The 22,474-nt window shown below is 48.5% G+C and overlaps 7 protein-coding genes across 7 annotated transcripts; 5 read left to right on the forward strand and 2 right to left on the reverse strand.

Annotated features, from left to right (window-relative positions):
- Positions 1 to 6,035: 6,035 nt before the first annotated feature.
- On the reverse strand, positions 6,036 to 6,260 carry N7457_000374 (uncharacterized protein; the record flags this gene model as incomplete). The annotated part of the gene is made up of 1 exon (XM_057171442.1): positions 6,036 to 6,260. One exon carries the CDS (start codon positions 6,258 to 6,260, stop codon positions 6,036 to 6,038), a length of 225 nt encoding a protein of 74 aa, XP_057035345.1.
- Positions 6,261 to 7,404: 1,144 nt separating this feature from the next.
- N7457_000375 (uncharacterized protein) lies at positions 7,405 to 7,655 on the reverse strand (the record flags this gene model as incomplete). Its single annotated transcript, XM_057171443.1, has 2 exons — positions 7,405 to 7,500; positions 7,548 to 7,655. The coding sequence occupies 2 exons, from the start codon at positions 7,653 to 7,655 to the stop codon at positions 7,405 to 7,407; spliced, it is 204 nt and encodes a 67-aa protein (XP_057035346.1).
- A 2,992-nt stretch (positions 7,656 to 10,647) lies between these two features.
- Positions 10,648 to 11,899, forward strand: N7457_000376 (putative adenosine deaminase; the record flags this gene model as incomplete). The annotated part of the gene is made up of 4 exons (XM_057171444.1): positions 10,648 to 10,704; positions 10,783 to 10,925; positions 10,993 to 11,653; positions 11,711 to 11,899. The coding sequence occupies 4 exons, from the start codon at positions 10,648 to 10,650 to the stop codon at positions 11,897 to 11,899; spliced, it is 1,050 nt and encodes a 349-aa protein (XP_057035347.1).
- A 470-nt stretch (positions 11,900 to 12,369) lies between these two features.
- N7457_000377 (uncharacterized protein) lies at positions 12,370 to 15,108 on the forward strand (the record flags this gene model as incomplete). Its single annotated transcript, XM_057171445.1, has 1 exon — positions 12,370 to 15,108. One exon carries the CDS (start codon positions 12,370 to 12,372, stop codon positions 15,106 to 15,108), a length of 2,739 nt encoding a protein of 912 aa, XP_057035348.1.
- Positions 15,109 to 16,336: 1,228 nt separating this feature from the next.
- N7457_000378 (putative MFS sugar transporter) lies at positions 16,337 to 18,074 on the forward strand (the record flags this gene model as incomplete). Its single annotated transcript, XM_057171446.1, has 5 exons — positions 16,337 to 16,374; positions 16,424 to 16,764; positions 16,818 to 17,055; positions 17,106 to 17,629; positions 17,689 to 18,074. 5 exons carry the CDS (start codon positions 16,337 to 16,339, stop codon positions 18,072 to 18,074), a joined length of 1,527 nt encoding a protein of 508 aa, XP_057035349.1.
- A 557-nt stretch (positions 18,075 to 18,631) lies between these two features.
- N7457_000379 (TauD/TfdA family dioxygenase) lies at positions 18,632 to 20,027 on the forward strand (the record flags this gene model as incomplete). Its single annotated transcript, XM_057171447.1, has 3 exons — positions 18,632 to 18,890; positions 18,941 to 19,427; positions 19,502 to 20,027. The coding sequence occupies 3 exons, from the start codon at positions 18,632 to 18,634 to the stop codon at positions 20,025 to 20,027; spliced, it is 1,272 nt and encodes a 423-aa protein (XP_057035350.1).
- Positions 20,028 to 20,669: 642 nt separating this feature from the next.
- On the forward strand, positions 20,670 to 22,339 carry N7457_000380 (uncharacterized protein; the record flags this gene model as incomplete). The annotated part of the gene is made up of 5 exons (XM_057171448.1): positions 20,670 to 21,015; positions 21,074 to 21,169; positions 21,219 to 21,319; positions 21,374 to 21,645; positions 21,697 to 22,339. 5 exons carry the CDS (start codon positions 20,670 to 20,672, stop codon positions 22,337 to 22,339), a joined length of 1,458 nt encoding a protein of 485 aa, XP_057035351.1.
- Between the last annotated feature and the right edge of the window lie 135 nt (positions 22,340 to 22,474).

Below are 22,474 nucleotides of genomic sequence, written 5' to 3' on the forward strand. Positions count from 1 at the left end.
AGCGAGTCAAAGGCCGAATACAATGCGTATGCAGCTATTGGCCTCAGAGTTCAAAAAGAGCCCCAAGAACCGGCTTTGGGTGCTCGCGGAAGTAGACAGCGGCAGGTAAAAAAAAAAAATAAAACGTGTCAAGGATTGTGCTAGTCCGACGAGGGGGGACGCGCGATTGGGTGCGATTGGGGCTAGCGATGCGGCAGGCAAAGGGAGTACCCGTGCTAGAGTGCAGGGAGGTCTTTTCCCAGGCGCAACGGAGCTAGGATAGGAGGATGCGATGAAAATCGGGAATTGCGCCAGAAGTTGCCAACGCAGAATGCAGGCGGTCGAAAGGGGAAAGGCGAACAATCGGCGACTGGACCGAGTTGGGGAGCTCGCTGATGTTGGATCGTTTAGTGCCGTTTCGAGGATCACTGCGAGCTGATCCAGGTGCTGCACGGTTACGTGGTGGCCACTAAGTCCGTATGCGAGGTGGGAATACGGAGTATAAATGCGGAAGTCCTGGATAATCATGCGACGAGAGGGAAAAAGGCCTGCGATGTCCTTGTCGTCGAATGAGTCAATATATAATTTTTTTTTTCTCAGAAAAGGAGTAATTGAGAGAGCAAAGGTGAAGGGGGGAGGGAAAATAATTAAATCAATGAATCCTAACGCGAATTGAAGCTGCAGTGGGTACGGAGTACTGGGTACTTACGATAGACGTAGCCTGCGGTATGTGAAACGGTGTACTGGATACTTGTATTGTCCCGTAACGCTGGTAAGATACGGTACTCGAAGTATGCGGTAATTCTGATCTCGTTCGCTTGCTCTTTGCTTTTTCTCATCAGTATTCAGTCATTCACATTGTGACTGCAGATATTCCAGTCTCGATGTACTCCGGAGGCAGGAGATCGAAAATCTATCCCTAGGTAGGTCTGGATAGGTAATGATAGGAAAATGTTGAGACTCACCAGTATATGAGCCACAGGGCCTAGTAATGAGGCTGAGATCGACCGAAAGAATGGACAAGAGAGTCCAAAAAAAAAAACAAAGGATCTTTAGCATGGGGCTCAAAAAAAAAGAGGAAAAAGTGGGAGGGCCTTGGAAATGATTAAATACTACAGTATGGAGTCGACAAGGCACACTTGCAAGTGCTCATTTCCCTCAGGCGTGCCCTACAGTTAGGTACAACATTCAATACCCAAGTGCCTATCAAATACAGAGGTGCCTGCCACGAGATGACGATGTGGAATGATTGCACAGCAAAGCCCGTTGCTCGGTGTCATTGGACGATCATTGGAATTCCTGGGGAATGTTATCGGCCAACGGGGTCGATCTGTGTTTCAGGTGCGTTGAACGGGAAGCCCTAAAAGGGGGCAGATAATTACAGTCTCAATCGACAATCTACCTATAACAATGTCTCCTGGATCTTTCATGTCGTACGGGATCCATCATTAAAAAGGGGGGGAGATCATTTGCTCTCTTTCTTGATCTTGTCCTATTAATGTCCCGAGGAGATTATGGATTCGAGTGGATACAACCTTGAAAGAAGTGCACTTTCATTCAGGCTTCTGTATAGTCCGAGACACCGCCGGGCTCCAGTTCCCCCACATCGGACTTGACTTAGCCTACTAGTGCAGTATTTAGTATTATCACTCACTCCCCATACGGAGCATGTCATTCTTACTCGTATTAGGAGGGAAATTCCCAGCACCGACAGACCGGTCCCGGGGAAGATATGCGGAGCCCTCGGATTCCTGCGTTTGGATCGCGAGCATTTGATTAGACTTTCTTGTTCTCCTTGTACACGGTCTTATCGAAGGGCTTTCATTTCTGCTGCTTTCTGCTCTTCATTGTTCACTGGTCAGGTGCCTATCTCTGCCCGATATGGCCAAAGACAGCCAAAAAGAATGAGTCGATCACAACGCACATCATTATTTGCTCCTATTCGGCGCCTTGGTGGGGGAATGGGATGATACCGCGTAAAATGCACGGGTCTGTGTCCGATATGTGTGGTTGTAGTACTCCGTACTCCGTCATCTATAGGACCTTGAATCCCTGAACCGGTGAGGCTTACTGTGGCAGTGAAACGTGTGGCCGGTGCAGATGGGAGTGGACCTATAACGCAAAAAGGAAAAACACAGATCGAAAGTTCAAGGGTTTCTGACACGAAAGTTCTGAAAATAAGGTACGAAGTACGGAGTACGCTGTGTAATGAATCAGTTCGTAGTAATTTGGCATTGTCGCCCTGCGAGGCACTTCCGGCTTGAGATCCTATTGATTCTATTCTGAGGGGTGAAGCTCAGCTCAGCTCAGCTCGCCTCAATTAAGCTAGTAGCTATTTGTCCGAGGCTCTCGGGATCCAAAATAGGTATACTAGTTGTATACGGACGCGGAGGGCAACAGCTACCAGGAATATCTGCGGGGTTCGAGGCATGTCAACCCCGCAACCGTTGGGATTTGATGAGCTGGCGATGCCGTGCTTCTTTCCTTGATTCCGTTCTTCACAAATCTACCGCTACAGCCGGACGAGAAATCCTCTTCTGGAGAGCCCCCTCACCCCTCACTAACGCTGCCCTTCTGATCCTGCGCTCCTGCACGTCACCCGGGTTGGTTGTTGAATGGACTAGCGCTGGTCTCTAAGGACGACAATTAGCCTCTTTCAACCCTGGCAGCCGCATCAATTTAGCGAATTCTGGCAAGGATTTGGGTTAAAAGTCCCAGGCCGTATCGCTCTAGTCACTAGATACATGCTCTACCGACTATTTCGGAATGGTGGCCCCCTCGAGGCGCTTTGCACGCGCCAGCAAAGTCGGACGAAAATGCGACAAGGTCATATCCGAAAAGAGCAATGGACGTCACCTCCAGTTTTTAATTTAATCCTGGATTTTTTCTTTGTTTTTCCAATGCGCGCAATATAGAGAATCAAATGACGCATAAGCCCTAGTACAAGAGACACATGCAACCAAAAGAAAAAAAATCGGGTTTTGAGCCTATGCCAGGGCTGACCGTGTCTCCTATCGTGCCCTTCTATCCGACGGATCCGTGCGCTATGGACGTGATATCGTGCAGGGCGGTTGTGGCGGGTTAGACACCTCTTCGGTTTCCCCGGGGCCGTAAGAACAAGATAGATTAAAAGTTGCAGAGCGACCAAAGGGTTCTATTATTATTCAATGATGTAAGGATAGCGAGCGCCACGTTATCAAAGACATCATTGAGCTTTGAGCTCTTAACTCATCGGAGACGCAATATCTCGTCACCGTGTCTCCGAAATATACCCCCACTTAATATGGAGAAAAACGAGGCGAACACAAAGAGCGGTGGCTGAAGCAAGGATCGCCGTGCTCGCAACAGCCACTCTTCCATGACAGCGTAAAATCTCTTGTCGGTCAAAACGCGCTGACCGCTCATCGTTGTTTGTGCATTCCATCATTCAGCTAGCCAGTGAACGATCTCCACCAGGATCCGACCAGGCGGGTTTTGGCGACAATCCTGTTGATCACAGACGGGATGAAGAGGGGGGTGGTTTATCGAGCCCCATCTGCCTATAGGAATCATACAATCATGCCATGCTTCCAGGGATTTGGGTCTCCAGCTCTGACGTGCGACATACTAGGGTACCAGGGTATGTGCCTAGGGGTTTCAAGTACGGAGTAGAAGATGGGTTATTTCGTGCCATTGGCAATATTTACTCGTGACCCTGTTCTGGGATTTGAGTGGGCGCTTCTTTTGGCCGTCACGGTGATCCAAGGAGTGACAAGGCTGTCAATTTGGAGACTTTCCATCCAATCGTTGTGTTTTTTTTCGGACTTTACGGCTGCCGAGGGGCAAAGACTAGGGTCAAAGGATAGGACTTGGCTAGGGTTTGAATGTATGGGGAAAATGGATGTCTTACTATTTTTTTTTCTTCCAAGATTCTTAGGGCCTTCCATTGGCTTTGGTGGGGGACTTAACGCTGTTCGGCCCACTTGACAGGGCCGTTCTCTCGACTCCGTATACGGACCTCGGGAGTATAAGCTAGTGTACTCCGTACTCCCTGGGTATTGTACTCCGTACCTCAGGGGGGAATGTTCCTTGTTATTTTCAATACTTCCGATGTTCCAATATTGTCTTCTGGAAGGCCAAAATTACTGGTACAAGTCATGTTATCCCATATATGTATCAAACCCCTCAAGTTACAGGGAATACATCAAATCCACGTCATGATCATTCAATTGTCCTCCCAAAGGATAGGCCCCAAAATCAGAATGGCGCCATTGTCTATAGTACGGAGGACCCAGGTCTCCGTTTCGATGCGCATGTAAGTAATACGACTCAATCTCGCATCCACTCCTTGCTACGATCAGCAGCCCTAAATGACGACTACCCCACTTTTGCTGCTGGATCGCCCTATGGGATGAATGCTTCGGTGAAAAAAAAACTCTCTTCGATTGTCTTTGTTCTTGTGAGTCTTGCGGGGGTTGATTCCATTGACTGCGCTTGAATACTCCGGCTCCGGTACGGAGTAGATTGATTAGGATAATGAACCATATTTAGTTTATGCCAATGTTGACTTATCTCACTTTCCTTGGCCACATCTCCTTCTTTCACTTGATGACGATATACCCTGTACGGTGGTCTTGAGAGATCGGATACAGATCACTTCGGTGACATCATGGAGACGCATGCGAAATGAACGGAATTCTCCAGGACTTCGTTATAGTATTACCGATCCCAGATATATTGTTACGGTATTTCGGTTACCGTGCGAGAAAACTTGGAAACTTGGAACCTCCTGTCAGACCGTTAGATCGCGAGCTAGTAGTACCTGTCTGAAAAGCCATTGAGGGTGTCCATTCAGGGGTATGGAGAACACTTTCAATTAATCGAATGTGGCCAAAAAAAAAAAGAAGTCTCAATGCCCCAAGCCTGGGTGATGGGTCTGATCTTCAGGAGACAACGGAAGGGGCTTGCCACCTCCATTCCAGTGCAATTTAGCCTCTCCCCTTTTTTTTTATATGGCTTCATACGGAGTGCAGCATACCTACGGAATACAACATGCGAAACTTAACTTGGCCGTACATTATAGTCAGACTGCTCCGGATCATAAATATCTTACTCCGATGGGTTAAATTATGCAATTTACTTACATGGTAGCTTAATATCTTGGTTATCTAGTGCATACGAAGCGTCCCATCTCTTATCTTTGCTAGTAATCTTCAAACATGCCGAGGTCAAGCTTACAACCCATACGGAGACGAGATACGGAGTACGGAGTACGTTGTACACATCCTGCTCCGTATAGACCCAGATGAATGGAACCTTGCGCCTCATTGGGGCCAGGGTCATCGATCGATCATCTTGTGTGCCTGGGGTGTGTTTTTTTTTTCTTTTTCTTTTTTTGGACATCCTTTATGTACGCTCCCCAGAACAGGTCAAACGCGTTATGATGGTTACAGTAACTGTGCCTTTCTCTATAAGGCAATTCTCTCTTGGTAGCCTTCGAAGTCTGTAGCATCTGTGGATGCCCCCGTCAAGAGACAGAACCCGTGTGGTAGTACTCCGTACTCCGTACTCCGTATACTTGACCAATTTCACCAAACACGGTGAAAGAAGCACCCCGCTTTCATGGATGCACGCAGACCTCCAGGGCTCTATCTGAGGAGGACAGTGCATTGCCACTGAAGAGAGAAGGCCCAGCAATTGACACGTCTCAGACATCCCCCGCCCCCGTGTCAGCCCCCAGCCACTATCAGCCCAGCCCCATTCCGCTCCTTCGATGCGTCTTCGATGCTTTCCAAGGGTGATATGCAAACCAAGCCGTGTCGTAGGGCCACGCCCGCACTAGCATGGAAACGGAAAAAACTAAACACGTTAGAGGCATCCCACCATCCTCGGACCTCTCTTTCTTTGACGTGACCCCAGTCTCTAATTACACACTCTAGCTCAGCGCCAGCACCTCCAATCACGGGCTGCGGCCGAATACTAGATGCTGTCTAGCTCTATATTCCGTACTCCGTACGGAGGATCGCATTTCAGTTCCGACTGCAGGAAGGCAAATGTAGTATGTCTCTTTGCTTTTTTTATCCTCTCGATCTTGCGCCTTCTCTGTTTCGTTCTGGAGGTGCATGTGACTCATCTTGACAAGATGCCTTCCATATCCCGAAGGTTGTTGGTGCGACAGTATCATAGGGCGTCGACAGCTCGCGCGTCACTGACCGTGTAACCGAAATCATGAATTGCGACTCGTCCCAGTCCCGTTCGGAATGACGACCTTGTTTCATAATGAAGTATCCCGGTACCGGCATGGCGCCATTGCCTGTCTTACGGTTGAGTTGCTTAAAAACTTCTGCCTCGTACCTTTACAGCGGTGACCCCAAGAAGTCCGGAATCAACCCGTACCGTATCCATATGGGGCTACGGCTTGCAGGTTGCCCTGCAACAGTCCCTAGGCGATTGGACTGTTTAATGAGCGGCACACGATCATACGACCAAAAGAGACCTGTACATGTCTAGGATTCAGATGCCAACGGAGCGTACTCCGTATACCTGTGTTTACAGGAGGATGCAATATCCACGCCATATATACCCTCTATATCCAAGGCAAAGCGGGGTAGCGGAAAAGCGGGAAGACAGGAGACATGAAGAGATTGCGACAAACCCGCAGCTCTTTGGGATATGTCGTATGATCAATCAGCAAGTGTATGCCCTTCTGGACATGCTGGATATCTTTGCTGAACGTCACTCGGCTGGGATATTGCGGATCCATATTCACCTCCGGGATCACAACCGGCTTTAGGCGGTTCCGGCTCACAGAAAGGAAAAAACAAAAAGTTCACCCCACAGTGATCTGGATCAAGCCATGCCATTGGTCCAAGTGCCTTAGAACGTGGAAAGTAAATCGACGCCGTTTCTGAATCAGTGGATATTCCAGCCAGCCCCAGCGGGGACTGATAGCAAGAGCGAAAAAAAAAGGTCACCGGAGACACCGTCGCAGCTAACGTGTCAATTGCCGAACCCGATATTGCCATGCCGCGGCAAAGTCTACTTTGTACGCTTAAAGACGAAAGCAATCTATATGAAGCGCTCATTTCGTTTACCAGTTCTGCCATCCACAATCACCATATACCAAACGTCCGGGACGCAGCCGGCCCTCGAGAGATATCTAGCGGGTTCCATACAATGCAGATCTGGGGCTAAAAATAACGCCTTTTCCAACTCTCGGAACCTGAAATCCCAAGAGAAAAAAAACTACAGACCCCACATCCAGGCCCCGTGGACAGCGTGGCTTCCAGAATTTTCATCGAAGCCCGTTCAGCCCCCCTTTCGGCAATAAGCGAACCACCAGGGCCAAGTCCCGGCTAACAACATATATCACAAGCAAATGCTCAGGACTGCCAACACGAGCTTTTTGCCTTTCGGCGTGTTTGAGGTTCATTCGCGGGATACTGGTCAGGACTTGCCAGCGAATCTTGTTTGGCGAGTCTTGGCAGCTTTGACCTCTAGCTCTGTTGACGTTGTGGTATCGGTGCTGTGGAGCCTTATTGACTAATGTTGCTGTCGCAACGGTATTACTGTGACACTGGGATTCATACCGGATTGTACAGCACTATAGTTGGCACACGGTTGCTTCTGGTTGCTTCTGAATCGGCCTCGGCTATTCTTAGAAGCGGCTCGATGACATCCTTGTCGAAGGAATACATGGCTTACATTCAGCCTCTTTCGATGCCTGGGGTATAAACTACTACAAAACGCGTAATTAAATTGCTCAATCGTCGGCTTGCTGGTGTGCTTCAATAAGGTTTTGCGGCGCTGACCCCGGGACGTCGTAGATTTCATCTGATTTTTAATATCGAAAATGGGAAACAGCAAGGCCTGCATTCAAGGAAGTAAGTTCGGCTCTAGCATTCCATATCCGGAAAAGTATAACTGCAAGAAAGCCCCGAAAAGCGGAAGATAAATGATTCCTTCGTCGGAACATCGGTCACTCTCACCAACTAGAGCTTGGTGAGGGGAACATACCCTCGACAGTGTCAAATGCTGTGCCAGTGTCTCTTGGAAGCCCCTACACCAATGATCAGTATCATGGGCTTGCAAGAAGGGGGACTGAAATACTTATGCTCACCAAGCTCACCCTCCCATTACTAAGGTATAAACTTTGAATGTAGAAGGGGATGTATCGTTCTCTGTTTTTGTCGCCATCGCATACGAGCTTCACTATCGGTCAACTCATTTAGCTTGCGCTAAGATCTCAATCACTAGTAATTGATATATCCTTGGATACATTCATTCGTAGGAGCCCTGGTAACTTGCCCAAAGGCCAGCTTGTGCAAAGATCCCATGGCTTGTTTGATCCAGTTGCATCACGAGGTAGTGGTGTGGGCATGGCAACACTCTCATCATCTGTCCGGGAATATCTCTCACTTCCGCCTCTGCTTCCAGTATTGAAAGTACATTAGGATCCTTGTCATTCGGATCCTAACTCTGTTCATTGGCTGATTCCATCTCCAACCAGCAGCAACACTCATCATCACTGTTTTCGTTGTCTCAACCATTGTAGGTTTCATCTTTCTCAATGTCGGGGTTCAATTCATCACACCCTTCATGTGACTGAGGGAGGATCATATGAAGCAATGACTCTGGGCACGTTTTTGTCCAGACACTGGGTTTCCCATCCTGTTCCAATGGTGGATTTCCGCATCATCTGCGCGATTTTGTATCGTCTTTGGTACCCGGTGCCCACATGAAGGACCTCGAAGGGTTGAAAACGCACCGTTCTCTCATGGACAATTTGAATTTGACCACGAAGCGCTACTTCATCGATCCAATGCAGATGGTTGATTTTGCAACTGCAGTATGCTGGCGGATATTCTGTTCGCTGAATCCCACGCGTTCGGTTTTATCTCTCGTATCTCTCCCCCGGCTAACAAATGTTATAACAAATGTTAGAATTCTATCCCTTTGAAGAGGTGTTCTCATCCTGATATCCTATTACCTAGCAATTCACGGTCGTATATAGGCAGCACCAGCTGAAACAGGTCGTTTGAAAGTGATATTGTGGAGGCTGAGCCGAAGAAAGGTGCAGCTTTGGAAGTCAAGGCAAGCACTCAGATATATCTTGTAGTAAGTGGCACCCACCTATAGCCAAGGAAAGGAAGATGGAGTGAATGTTGCTATCAATATCTCCATGCAGTGTCAAGGGTGTTGGGAAGGGATGCCATGTGACTGTCGTGCAACAACGCAAGCGGCCATAACCAAAGCCTTATGGGTTGTCCTTGTATCTCTCTTTCAATCCATCACCGGTATTATCATTGACCGATACCTTCATTATGTGGCTCTGCTCCAGTTTCAAGGTGTCTGGGTGATCCAGCTTTCGGTGAAAAGTATTGGTGATTTGGATATTACTGGCGCGAGTGAGAAAAAGGGGAATATAGTACTGTTAATAAAGTATTAGCAACGCCATTCAGGCCAGTTGACCACCTGTTCGCACTATTGCTACCAACTTATAACAAGCCCGAAGGAGAAGCCCGAGTGGAATGTAAAAGGCAACAACAGCTCTGGGCGGATCAAAAGTCCTTGGAAGGCAGAACCTCATTAAGGGTATATTCTTTGCATCAGGATGAAGATGACATGGACGAGTCACCCCTCTGGGATTTTGAGAGAAGGTAGTAAAGCAAACCCGGAGAACAGAAAAAGGTAGATCTATTGAGGTTCCATATTCCAGTATATATAATAACATAGTCGTCAAAGCATGCGATGATGCTACAATATTCTAAACTAATAGGCAGAGTTTGCGGAAGGAAGAAAGGATGGCCTATCTACTCATGAAGCTATCACTCCAGCCATATATATAGTGGGGATGGAACGCCAGACAAACAAAGAGTAGTTATGAAGAGCAAACATTCCTAGGTGGAGCGATAGATGCGTTGGAGGTATGTTGATAGATCGACATATCTTCGGATGAATAACGATATACTACTATAAGCAGCAAGGGAACGAGAATCTAGTGAGATCCCGAATTTCCTTCGAGTAGCTCTTTTACTAGCTGCGCGAGCTCCACTGTCTTCCAAATCTTCCAAATTGAAAATTCAAGTAAAGTACCTATATGCCACATGGTATGTAGGACTACTACGTAAAAAGGAGCAACCTTGCAAACGATGTTGTTTCAACGGGGCTGCATAAAGTTCTGACCAGCTTGGGTATCAAGCCATAAACGCAATTTATATGTACGAGATTAGGTTGCCAACCAGAGAGAATAGCATACTGCAGGTAGCTAAAAGGCTTTTATTTTGCGAGATTAGAGATAATCACCAAAGTACCACGATATCTCGTATCGTGTGCTGGCAGTCATGGCAAGTGTATGATTCGTGTAGATAGGCGGAGGACTGTCATGTGCTATCAACCGTGAAGGTAGGAGTTGATAGCCCCGCTGAATCAAATTCGTCGGACTAGGTAAATAAAAGGATGATAAACTTATTGGGCATGGCCGGGACTTTACTTGAAATCCGTGGATTTTATTGTATTTTGACGAGGATGTGTAGACGGTAGACCTGTATACAGACCAAAACGAAGCTGAAAAAGCAAGTGGAGATGGCGAGGCGTGAGTCACGGGCACCAGCTAGTCACCTGCCGTTGCAGCTTTTGTCCGCTCCCAACATTCATCGAGTCTCGATTCTCAGATAATTGACCACAGCCATGGATGATTCTAAGCCAGTTGACGAGAGCTTCACGAAAGCATTGCCGAAGATTGAGGTATGATTGGTGCTATTTTATAGCTTCCAAGACATCCAAGGCTTCTAAAGTTTGTTATTTTGCTGATCCAATCACCAGCTTCATGCCCATCTTAGTGGCAGCATCAGCCGCCAATGTCTACACGAAATCTGGAAGCGCAAGAAAGAGCAGAACCCCGCTCTCGATGTAGAGGATCCCCTGGTGCTGATGCCACCGGGCAAGGTCGATTATACACTTGAAACGTAGGATTTCCGTTTGCAATGAGACATTGCCCGAAATTTATCATGTTCTGGGCTAACGAGGGCTAAGATTCTTTTCAACGTTTTCCAAGTTGACCTACCAGCTCTTTAATGACTTGGAAAGCTTGGTCTATGCCACAGATTCGGTGCTTGAGGACTTCCTCGAAGATGGAGTAGTATACCTCGAGCTTCGGACTATACCGAGAGCATCCCCTGGCATCACGCGAGAGCAATACGTGAACACAGTGCTAGAGACATTCGAGAAGTTCAGGAGCAGAACCGCACAGATGTCTGTGTTCTTGATTCTAGCCATCGATCGCAGCAGCATGACAGTAGCCGAGGCGGACGATATTGTCAATCTTGCGATCGAGAACAAGTCGCGCGGGGTTGTAGGGGTGGATATCTGCGGGGACCCAACAAAAGGCGATGTCGGCATCTACAAGGCATCATTTTCTAAAGCCAAAGCAAATGGACTGGGGATTACTGTCCACTTCGCCGAGACACCAGCTTCTAGTACTCCAAGCGAGCTGTCCACGCTCCTTTCCTTCCAGCCCGATCGGCTTGGTCATGTCATCCATGTACCCGACGACATCAAGAAAGAGATTGCGCGACGTAAGCTCAGTCTGGAACTGTGCATTTCTTGCAATGTCCATGCAAAGATGATCAATGGAGGGTTCTTGGATCATCATTTTGGGTATTGGCGTCATGAAGACTGCCCGATCGCATTATGTGTAAGTTGTTCCAACCGTACTGGAGTTTGTATTCTGTTCTAACCTTTGCCTTCACAGACCGATGATGTGGGCTTTTTTTGTAGCCCCGTCTCGAACGAGTATATGCTGGCCGCACAGCATTTCGGTCTGAGTCGTACCGATCTCTTTGATATGTGCCTCAAGTCTGTGGATGCAATTTTTGCCGACGAGCATAAGGGGCGAATCCTAGACATGCTCAAAGCATTCGCTACTCGTGGCTCTTCATAAGCAGATTACTTCTAGATCGATTAATGTGTTGAACACTGCCCTATTTATATGACTGAGAACATAGTTTTTCATGAAAAGAAAAAGCAGAGAAAAGTGTTGTTGTGGTCCCCCAAACCTGTGCCGTGAGGCCCGATTAGGTCCCCGATGATCCACGTTCCTGGAGCTTGGAGCTTCGCCTCCAATACTAGTCTCCCACTAGACTCAATCCGTTCTCCGTTGGAGATTTTTCTTGTAACTGAGATCAAAATGATATCGTTTAGATTGATTCTACCTCCTAGCAAACATTGTCGATTTATTTGTGCCTCACTACTTAAACCCCCTCCAAGCCCCACAGCACCTCACATCGTCACTTTTAACATCTTCACATCTCAACTTCACGCCATCTCAAAGAACTCTCTGCTCAATATCTTTCTTCACTACACCACATCATTTTCAATTACGCGCAGATTACTGAGAACTTAAACCTCATCATGGCTTCGAATGGAGCTCTCCCGCAGACTTTGAAGTCCATCACCGCCACAAAGATCAGCGAGCTCTCCAAGCAGCGCGCCTTATTTGATTTGCGCAAAACTGAGATTCTTGCAATTGCCAACACCGCCCCAGACCTACGCACGCGTGCCCAGGCTTTACTGGATGGGATCTCACGCCTGAAAGGATACCCCAAAGATTCGCTGGACAAAGATGACGTGGATCTTGATGCTGATTCCTCGTCCGATGAATCAGAGGACACACGAACTGCTCGGGGCGTTGGCCGCCTGCAGCGGGAAGACCATACCAACATTCGTCGTTTCCTTTTACAGAGTCGATATGACCCTTCCATCTCCCAGGTAGCCCTTCGCGATCGAGTCACGCAACTGGAAAAGGAACTGCATTTTCTGGAGATCAAACATGAGCACGGTGAGTTCTACAGTCAGTTGGTTACAGAGTGGTTGTCAGAGTTGGATGGGGGCAACTCCTCCACGGCGGGTGTCAATGAAACCAGACCCACCGACTCAGACCCCAATCTGGAAAGTGTTGGGCGGGCAGAAATGCACGAACAGCGTGCTACTTGGGAGTCCTTGGTTTTTACCGCTGCTACGCATGTAAATGAGGATGCAATCCAATCCTACCTGGATGATCTTTTCACCCAGACCAAGCTTTCTCAACAGGCGCTCAAGGATCTCCGAACGAGCATTCAGTCGTTTGGGACAAATCTTGCCTCGAAGGGAGAATGGCTCGATGTCGACGAGCTCAAGTGGGTTTCTAACGCACTACTCAAGAGCGACCTACTCAGCGATGAGAAGACAGCCGTTCTGAAGGAATTCATGCGCAATAATGAAGTTGCCCAGGAAGTGGCAGATGTGCTCAACTTGCGCATTGCATCAATTGATAGCTGGTCCTGGACAGGAGGCTCAGATGGAATCCCTGTTAGTATGCGCCGTCAACTCAATGGCAAATACCGGGTTTTCATGGATGAAGACCTTCTTGATGGTCTTCTGCTACAGTACATTGGGACAACATGGGCTGTCAAGCTGCGGCAGGTATTTGAGACATTCCTAAAATCCAACGCTTGGAAGCCTTTGCGTGAAGATATCCCAGAGAAACATCAGGATCTGCGCAAGTACTTCATTGGCCGCGAAGCCAACTCAAATGCTGGCATGGTGAACGAAATTCGAAAGAATACATACAGAGATGAATACTTCATGAGTCAATTACCCGCCTCAACCGACGAGGGTGCACGGCAATATGACGACTGTAACGCCAAACCGAAAAATGCTCTGGATACCAAACACTCCCTTCTTCACCTCTTGATCACGGAGTCCATCATCCACAAGCATCAACGAGGAGAATTCACCGCAGTCCGGTCTGACTTTGAATGGTTCGGCCCCTCGATGCCCCATACCACCTTGCTCACTGTGATGAAATTCTTTGGAGTTTCCGAGCTGTGGATTAATTTCTTCATACTGTTCTTAGAGGCTCCGCTCAAATTTGCCCAAGATGGGCCCGATGCCGGTGTTCAGGTCCGCAAGCGGGGACTTCCAACGAGCCATACACTCGGTGACTGCTTGGGAGAATCAGTTCTATTTTGCATGGACTATGCAGTCAATCAAGCCACAGATGGGGCTTTCCTGTACCGACTCCATGATGATTTCTGGTTCTGGGGAGCTAAAAGTACTTGCGTCAAGGCATGGGAGGCGATGGAAGAGTTCACGCAGGTAATGGGCCTCAAGTTCAACAAGGAGAAGACTGGAACGGTGCAAATGGGCGTGAAAAATAGCCAGGAAGAATCTTCTCTTCCCACCGGCGATATCCGCTGGGGCTTCCTGGTTCTAGATGAAAAGCAGGAGAGATTTATTATCGACCAAACCCAGGTCAACCAGCATATTGAAGAGCTTTCACGTCAACTTTCATCTTGCAGGAGTGTGTTTGCCTGGGTACAGGCATGGAACGGTTATTTCGGTCGTTTCTTTACCAACAACTTCGCAAAGCCAGCCATCTGCTTTGGCAGAGACCATATCGACATGGCCATTTCTACCCTGAGTCGTATCGAAAGCACCCTCTTCAGCAAAACCTATGATGCCAAAAGCCCATCTGATCCAATCAAGGGCGTCACCGACTATCTCCGCACTGTGATCGCCAAGCGGTTCGATATCCACGGACTGCCCGATGGGTTCTTCTATTACCCAGTCGAACTTGGCGGCCTGGGACTTTTGAATCCCTTCATTGGACTGCTTGCCATGCGTGAAAACATCAAACAGACCCCCCGAAAGCTTTTGCATAAAGCTTCTTTGGCAGATGAGAGAGGTTATGAGGCAGCCAAGGAAAAGTTCAAAAAGGACGGCCCTGACCTCACCAGCTCATTCTGGAACAAGTGGGGCGGAGAGTCCAGGCCCTTCATGACTCTGGAAGACTACACCCGGTACCCAGAAACGTACAGCTCAGCTCTGTTGAGTGTTTACGTAAAATTGACTGAAGTGCCGAGCGAGACGAGCGTGGCTCACAGCTCTGGCTTCAGCAAGGAACAGAATGCACTCGGACCTAAGTTTGCCGGGAAGGGGTCTATCTCTGCGGACTGGAATACGATGTCGCCCTACTGGCGCTGGGTAGCGGAGCTTTACTATGAAGAAATGGTTCGTACCTATGGTACTCTGGCTGCCGTCAACCGCGAGTTCATGCCCTTGGGTGTCGTGAAGACCTTGCGGGAAGGTCGATTCAGATGGCAGGGCTGATGGATGAGGCGAGCTATTCGATGCTTTCATGACTTCATACTTAGGTAGCTTATGACTTGACAAAAAGGAAATAGAAAGATGACAATGAATGCAACAACTTACTACTGTGATTATAAATAGACGCTCTTCGTCTTTGGCGCTTTTACCGACTCACCGTAGAGGTTTAGGTACGGAAAGCCCCTGTGAGAGAAGAATGCTTGCTGATCAGCCAAAGATCAACCTTGGAAGTCTCTTCGATCCAATTTCAGAATCTGATAAAATGAGACACTTTTTGCTTCCAAAAAAGAAGTACCGGTTGTTGGTTCGCATGTTCTTTTCCATATTGGACGATGCTCATGCCCCCGACCGACTTGCAACGTAGCCCGAGATAAGTAGAAGGCAGGTGAGGGAGATCATTTGCCGATCATGTGTATGAGTTCAGGAAATTGGAGCGACTAAGACTTTACAGAAAGGGGTTTATTCTCAATGAGCGTTGTGCTGCGGTCTTATTCCGCAGTAAAGTGAGCCCTACCTCAAACCCTGGAGTCCAGAATTACGGTCAAGTGACTCCTCGCTTATTATCTCTGATATGTATTCAGTTTAGCGTTATCATTGCTTCTCCAATGTCTTGTTTCTAAGTCTATTTCTCACGATTTACCCTATTGGTGGAGTCGACTTTATCCCAAGCCTCAGCCATGCAGCGCCTTGATTCGTGGAAACTCATCACATCCATCTCAACCGGAACAATCTTCAAAAATATCCTCGAACCCCAGATCGCTATTACCCCAGGCCCAGCTCGGGTACTTCAGAGGCCTCTAAACCAATGAAAATCCGACTAGGAATGAGATAACGCTTCCCCATGTGCCACTGACCCCGGAAACCCCACCACTCAACGATCCTGGAGGCCAGGCTTCCCCGTCAATTGCTCTTAGTATATCCGGGGTTAGTTGATTCTGGGGATGGCCTGACTCGTACCATGCCGTTTTCTCTCTCACATGGGTTAGGGTTGCAATTGGCGCGCATGCCCTAAGCGTTCCTTCTGGTTTCTTATATAGATGCGGTCTCCGCTCACTCAGGCGCGCACTTGGGGTGTCGCTGGTCCTCGACTGTTCTCCAGTTACTCGAAAAACAAGGTTCTGTCACGATCCACATTCTTAATTATATTGGTGGAGTGCAGTGCTGTCGATCCGGGTTCAGTTAAGATATCACCAGCCCTATTGATAATAACAACTCACATACCTCCCTCACCATGGGCTTCATAATGACCCGCAAGAGGGCGTACAATTGGTTAGTTCGTAACTGTGTATCTAGGACATCACACGCTAACTCTCCTTAGGTACATCTCTCTTGTTGCAGCATCCTGCATGGTGCTCTACGGCTACGATGCATCAGTGTTCAACTCCGTCCAGGGCTCTAAGAATTGGCTGGAGTGGATGAACAATCCAAATTCAGCGACAATTGGTTCAATCAACACAGCATACACGGTCGGCGCCATCTTTGGTGGTTTCTTCCTTGGAGGCCCATGTGCAGACTTCCTGGGCCGCAAGTTCGGAATGGGCATTGGCTGCGTTTTGGTTATTATTTCAACCTTCATGCAAACTTTCTGTCCTCGCCACAATCTTGCTTGCTTCCTTGCAGGTAGATGTATCATCGGTATTGGTCAGGGTATCGCACTAAGTAAGTCGTGCTGCCGGGTCTAGTTGGAATACGTGGGCTAACGTCTTTTGCAGCTTCTGGTCCCATCTATATCGGAGAACTGGCCCCGGCAGAAATCCGTGGCAAGATCATGACTTTTTGGCAGATGTTCTACTCTGTTGGATCCTTTATCTGCTTCTGGATCAACTTTGCTTGCACCAAGAATGTCCCTAAGCTGGGCGAGTGGGACTGGAAATTAGTCGTCGTTTTCCAACTTCTGGTTCCGGTTTTCATTCTCGTGCTCCTGCCTACTATCCCCGGCAGCCCTCGTTGGTCAGTTCTCCCGATTTATAGGAGTTTTAACAAATACTAAAGTTCATCAGGTTCATCAAGAAAAACGACAACGTTGAAAAAGCCCGTGAAGCTCTGCGAAAGGTTCGGGATACCGATGAAGAAGTCGAGCAAGAGCTTCTGGAAATTCGCGAGGCGATCGAATATGAAAGGGAAGCCATCTCTGGCAACTACTCTGCCCTCTGGAAGGACAAATCTCTCCGCAAGCGTATGGGATTGGCTCTGGTCATCAATGCCGGCCAACAGATCACCGGCCAAGGCTCGCTCAACTCATACTCTACCAAGATCTACCAGAAGGTGTTCACCAGCGACAGCCAGATTGCTCTGATCAATGCTCTGAATGCCACATTCGGAATTCTTTTCACCTTGAACGCCGTGTGGATCATCGATCGTTTCGGCAGAAAATTCCTTCTGATCGTCGGTGGCATCGGTATGGGTATTTGTATGATCATTGTCTCCGCCGTTGAGACAGAAACACCATCCCTCGCCAATGGATCGAAATCAGAACCTGTCGGTATATCGATTGTGTTCCTGCTATTCCTGTTCATATTCTTCTGTGAGTTTTCCTACCACTATCTCATCCCCAAAGGATAGACCACTAACGTAATATTCCAGACAAACCATCTTGGGGCGCAACAGTATGGATCTGGACATCCGAGATCTTCTCAATGAACGTCCGCGCTCAGGCCGTGGGCATGGCATCCCAGACGCAGAACGTCGCCAATGCTATCGTTCAACAGTTCTTCCCTATCTTCCTCGACAACGAGGGCTTCTATGCTTTCTACATGTTCGCCGGTATCAACTTCCTACTGGCTGCCTTTGTTTGGTTCTTCATCCCAGAGACCAAGCAGGTTCCTCTTGAGGAGATTGATATTCTGTTTGGCGGCGCCAACCACGTTGCTCAGGGTGAGGAGGTGCTGGCACAACAGAAGGCAGCTCGCATGGGCTATGAAGAAAACGAGAAGCCTATTGCTGTTACAGTGGAACATACTCGGAGCTAGATAGCAGGCGGGTACACTGTGACTTTGGTAGATCCGCTCCGGTGTTCATGTTGGAAAATGTTATATGTTATAGCGATATAGGCTTGGTTGCTACCTACAACTTAGATATGGATAGCAAACAGTCTCTAATGTCAGTGCGCTGAGCGTGCTTTTCTAAACTTATTTTATCTGTCGTCCTGGGATACTGTCTAATATGACAATATTCGGGGTAAGTGAAGATGCGTACCCGACCTTCCTGTATTGACAAATGGAAAGGTGAACCATTCATGAATTCGAGACTGGAAACCACCAGCTTGACCATCACGGCGAGAAAGAATCTATGGTGCGATCACAGCCAGTGATCATGTTGCAGGGTCTCGGTGCTTTCATGCAATTCGTGTTACTCGGATCTCGCGCTTTGCGGGGTTGATGTCGTGACGGCCAGCACATTGTGATTGAGTAACGAGACATCGCGCGATCATAGGGGTTGTAAGATGCAAAGCTGCTAGGTTCCCGTTACTCAAAAGGGCATCTTCCATCTTCCATCTGTTGGTTATCAAAGTTCCTGGCACATCAACATGTCCGCTATTCAGACTATCACCGTGCCCACCCAGCCGGATATCCAATACCACCCCGAGTATGACAAGTACAAGGAACGTACTCGACGTCGCAAGGAGACCGAGACGCTGCAGACCACGCTGCCTGCGGGTTTCCCGGAGAAGTTGGTATCCTCGCTGGTCTGGGAAGGAAAAGACGTCGAGAAGCGGGACGATTGGATCTATCAGTTGAGCGATGAACAGCTTGACGAGATTGACAGGGCATTGAAAGGCTTCAAATGTATGTATTTCTGCAATTCCAGGCTTTTCATATCCTGTCTGATCTGATAGCACTCAATCTTTCCTTGGGACATATCAACCAATCGACTTTCCCTCTGCCTACCCTCCGGCCGATTCTCCGCGATCTTTCGGAGGAAATACACACTGGTCGAGGATTCGTCGTTGTACGCGGCTTGCGCATCGATAACTACTCTCGAGAAGATAACATTATCATCTACGCCGGGGTATCCTCCCACATCGGCAATATCCGAGGACGTCAGCAAGATACTCGACTAGCAAATGGCACTTCACCTGTGATATCCCATATCAAAGACCTCACCAGCACAATCGGAAAAGAAAAACTCGGTGCACCTTCCAACACGGCGGATAAGCAAGTCTTCCACACAGATGCAGGCGATATAATCTCTCTTCTCTGCCTCAACCGGGCCGCAGAGGGGGGAGAAAGCTACCTCTCCAGCAGCTGGAATGTCTACAACATCCTAGCCAAGGAAAGACCCGATCTCATCCACACGTTGTCCCAGGATTGGCCCGTCGATGGGTAAGATCCACAAGCCACTAAGCAAGGATGTTTGAGCGCAAGGCACTAACAATCCTCCGTGCTCCTTTTTCCAGGTTCAGTAATCCGGTCAGACCCTACAGTCTCCGCCCACTTCTGTACCATCAACCAGCCACCACGACTACCCCTGAGCGGGTCCTCATCCAATACGCAAGACGCTATTTCACCGGATTCTTGGCTCAGCCGCGATCGAAGGGTATCCCCCCGATCAGTGAAGCGCAGGCCGAAGCACTCGACGCTTTACACTTCCTAGCGGAAGAGCACAGAGCCACTCTGGATTTCCAGAAAGGCGACGTGCAATATGTGAATAATCTTAGCATCTTTCATGCACGGAACGGGTTTACAGACGGTCCTGGTCAAGAGTATGTGCTGGTTCTTCCCCTTGAGGTTCTGTATTGGGAAGGTGCTGACAATCTGTGTGTCAGGCGTCATTTACTGAGACTCTGGCTGCGAGACCCCGAGCATGCATGGCAGACCCCGCAGCAGCTTCAGCAGCGCTGGGATATAGTTTACAAAGATGTTCTAGAGGATGAACAGAGGTTCCCATTGGAGCCCGCTATTCGTAGGAATGTGGGATTGTGAAGCCAGTGTCAGTGCGATACTACGAGAGCACGATAGTGACAAGTTGAGGCATTTATCTGTGTTCGGAATAAATTTCGGCTACTTCGTGTGCAATCGGTTATTGCGACGTTCGGTTTGAGACCCCGGATCCACCGATATTGCGGTACGATTCCGGGGTGCCGTTCCGCCATCATAAATAAGTTGGCTTCACCGGATGAATTGACATCTTGGAAAAAGTAAAACCAACTCGAACAGGAACAGAGATATGCCTCTTTGGGACTAGGGGATTTCACAAAGGCCTTGGCCTCACCATCTTAAATATCTACTCCGAACCTCTGCAATCTATCGCTGGATTCCGCAAACGCCACCGGAGTTCCCCCTCCCCAAAAGGACTGCACCAAACGCTGATATAAGTCACTTGTAGATCAAGCCAAGTCTTGGCGTCGGCAAAGAAAGCCTTGGCCTGCACTGGCGCGGAATCAAGCGCCCTTTTCCTGTCAATAAAAATGCGGAACGGATGGACGTGTGGTCGCTATGCGGGGCCCCGGATTTCTCTGGTCCAGCACTAACTGTATGGCAACTAGTTGATGAAAAAAAGTATTTAAAAGGGGCTGTTTCCATTCTCATCGGCTTGTACGCCTGGTCACCATCCAAGTATTCAATATGGACCCGGAAAAATCACACGAAGAGGAGACGGTCGAAGATATCAAGGCTGGGCTCGCGTTGCCTGATATAGATCCGGCGGCGGAAAAACGACTCCTGTGGAAAGTCGATATCCATGTCGTGCCCATCCTGACATTTTTATTCCTTCTGGCATTCTTGGATCGAATTAATATCGGCAATGCTCGACTTCAGGGTCTAGAGAAGGAATTGGGTATGGAAGGACATGATTATAACATTGCCCTGTTCATCTTTTTCATTCCGTATATCCTGTTCGAGGTTCCGAGCAATATGTTCTTGAAGAAGCTCCCTCCCTCTTGGTGGCTTAGCGGGATTATCTTTTGCTGGGGTATGTCAACCCTGCAGCCTAGACGAAATGATCCACGGCTAATTTTTGACTATCCTAGGCATTATCACAGTATGCCAAGGACTGACGCAAAGTTTCGGTGGCCTTGTTGCGTGCCGATTCTTGCTGGGCCTGTTTGAGGCTGGATTGATGCCAGGTAACAGAAACCCTTCCGACTCGATCTTACACGCGCTAATGTGATGCAGGCTGTATCTACTTGATTGCGATGTATTATAAGCGCTACGAGTTGCAATGGCGATTCAATCTTTTCTTCAGCGCCAGTATTGTGGCCGGTGCAGTCAGTGGAGTATGTATACCTCACTTCAAGAAATTGGCCAGATGCTCATCATTCGTTTTCTAGCTTCTCGCCTATGCCATTAGCAAGATGGATGGCGTCGGAGGGTACTCCAGCTGGCGCTGGCTCTTCATTATCGAAGGCTTAGTGACCGTTGTTACTGGAGTCGCTGCCAAGTTTCTCATCGTCGATTGGCCCGAGGTAGCGACTTTCCTGACTGATGAGGAGCGTGCCTTGCTCCTGCGACGTCTAGCAGAAGATCGCGGTGAGGCGCTGATGAATCGCTTCGACAAGCCAGCGATCAAGCGCACATTCTCCGACCCCAAGATCTACCTTGGGTTAGTACTGCGATCTATTCCCCACGCATGGTTTTGACTAACGATTTCCAGTGCCTTGATGTATTTTGGAATCGTCAATACCGGCTATGCAACCGCGTTCTTCATTCCCACCATCCTCCAGCAGCTTGGTTGGACATCCGTCCGCGCCCAAGTGATGACCATCCCTGTATACGTCGTCGCGACAATCACCACCCTGTCGAGTGCCTACGCCAGCGATCGAATGCGTCACCGATTCGGCTTCACAATGGCAGGATGTCTGATCGCCACGATAGGCTATGTGATCCTCATCTGCCAGGAATCCGTGACCGTGGGGGTGCGATACTTCGCCATCTTCGCAGTTACATGTGGAGGATTCATGGCGCAGCCGATGTTGTTGGGCTGGCTGAGCAACAACTTGGGTGGACATTACAAGCAATCTATCGGCTCGGCGATGCAGATCGGCATTGGCAATTGTGGCGGTCTGGTCGCAAGCAATGTCTTCTACAATTCGGAGGCTCCGCTCTATCCAACTGGATTTGGAGTCAGTCTGGGGATGGTTTGGATCTGTGGCGTGGCGTGTATGATCTTCTTCGGTTACTTATACCGTGAGAATCGACTGCGGGAACAGGGGAAGAGGGATCATCGGTATCATTGGCCCAGAGAGGAGCTGGAGAATGCTGGGGATGATCACCCCAGTTTTCGGTTTACTTATTAAAGTAGGTAGGTGGATCTCACATTTGAGGCCTTGGCATTAGTACGAACAAAATATATATGAATATAAATCGAATACATGGTGACATGGTTACATGATTACATGAATCCCAATGTGTACTTGGTATGTGCCAGTATA

This window comes from Penicillium paradoxum (genome assembly GCF_028828445.1).
Source record: "Penicillium paradoxum strain IBT 22861 chromosome Unknown utg000002l_segment0_segment0, whole genome shotgun sequence".
NCBI lineage: Eukaryota > Fungi > Ascomycota > Eurotiomycetes > Eurotiales > Aspergillaceae > Penicillium > Penicillium paradoxum.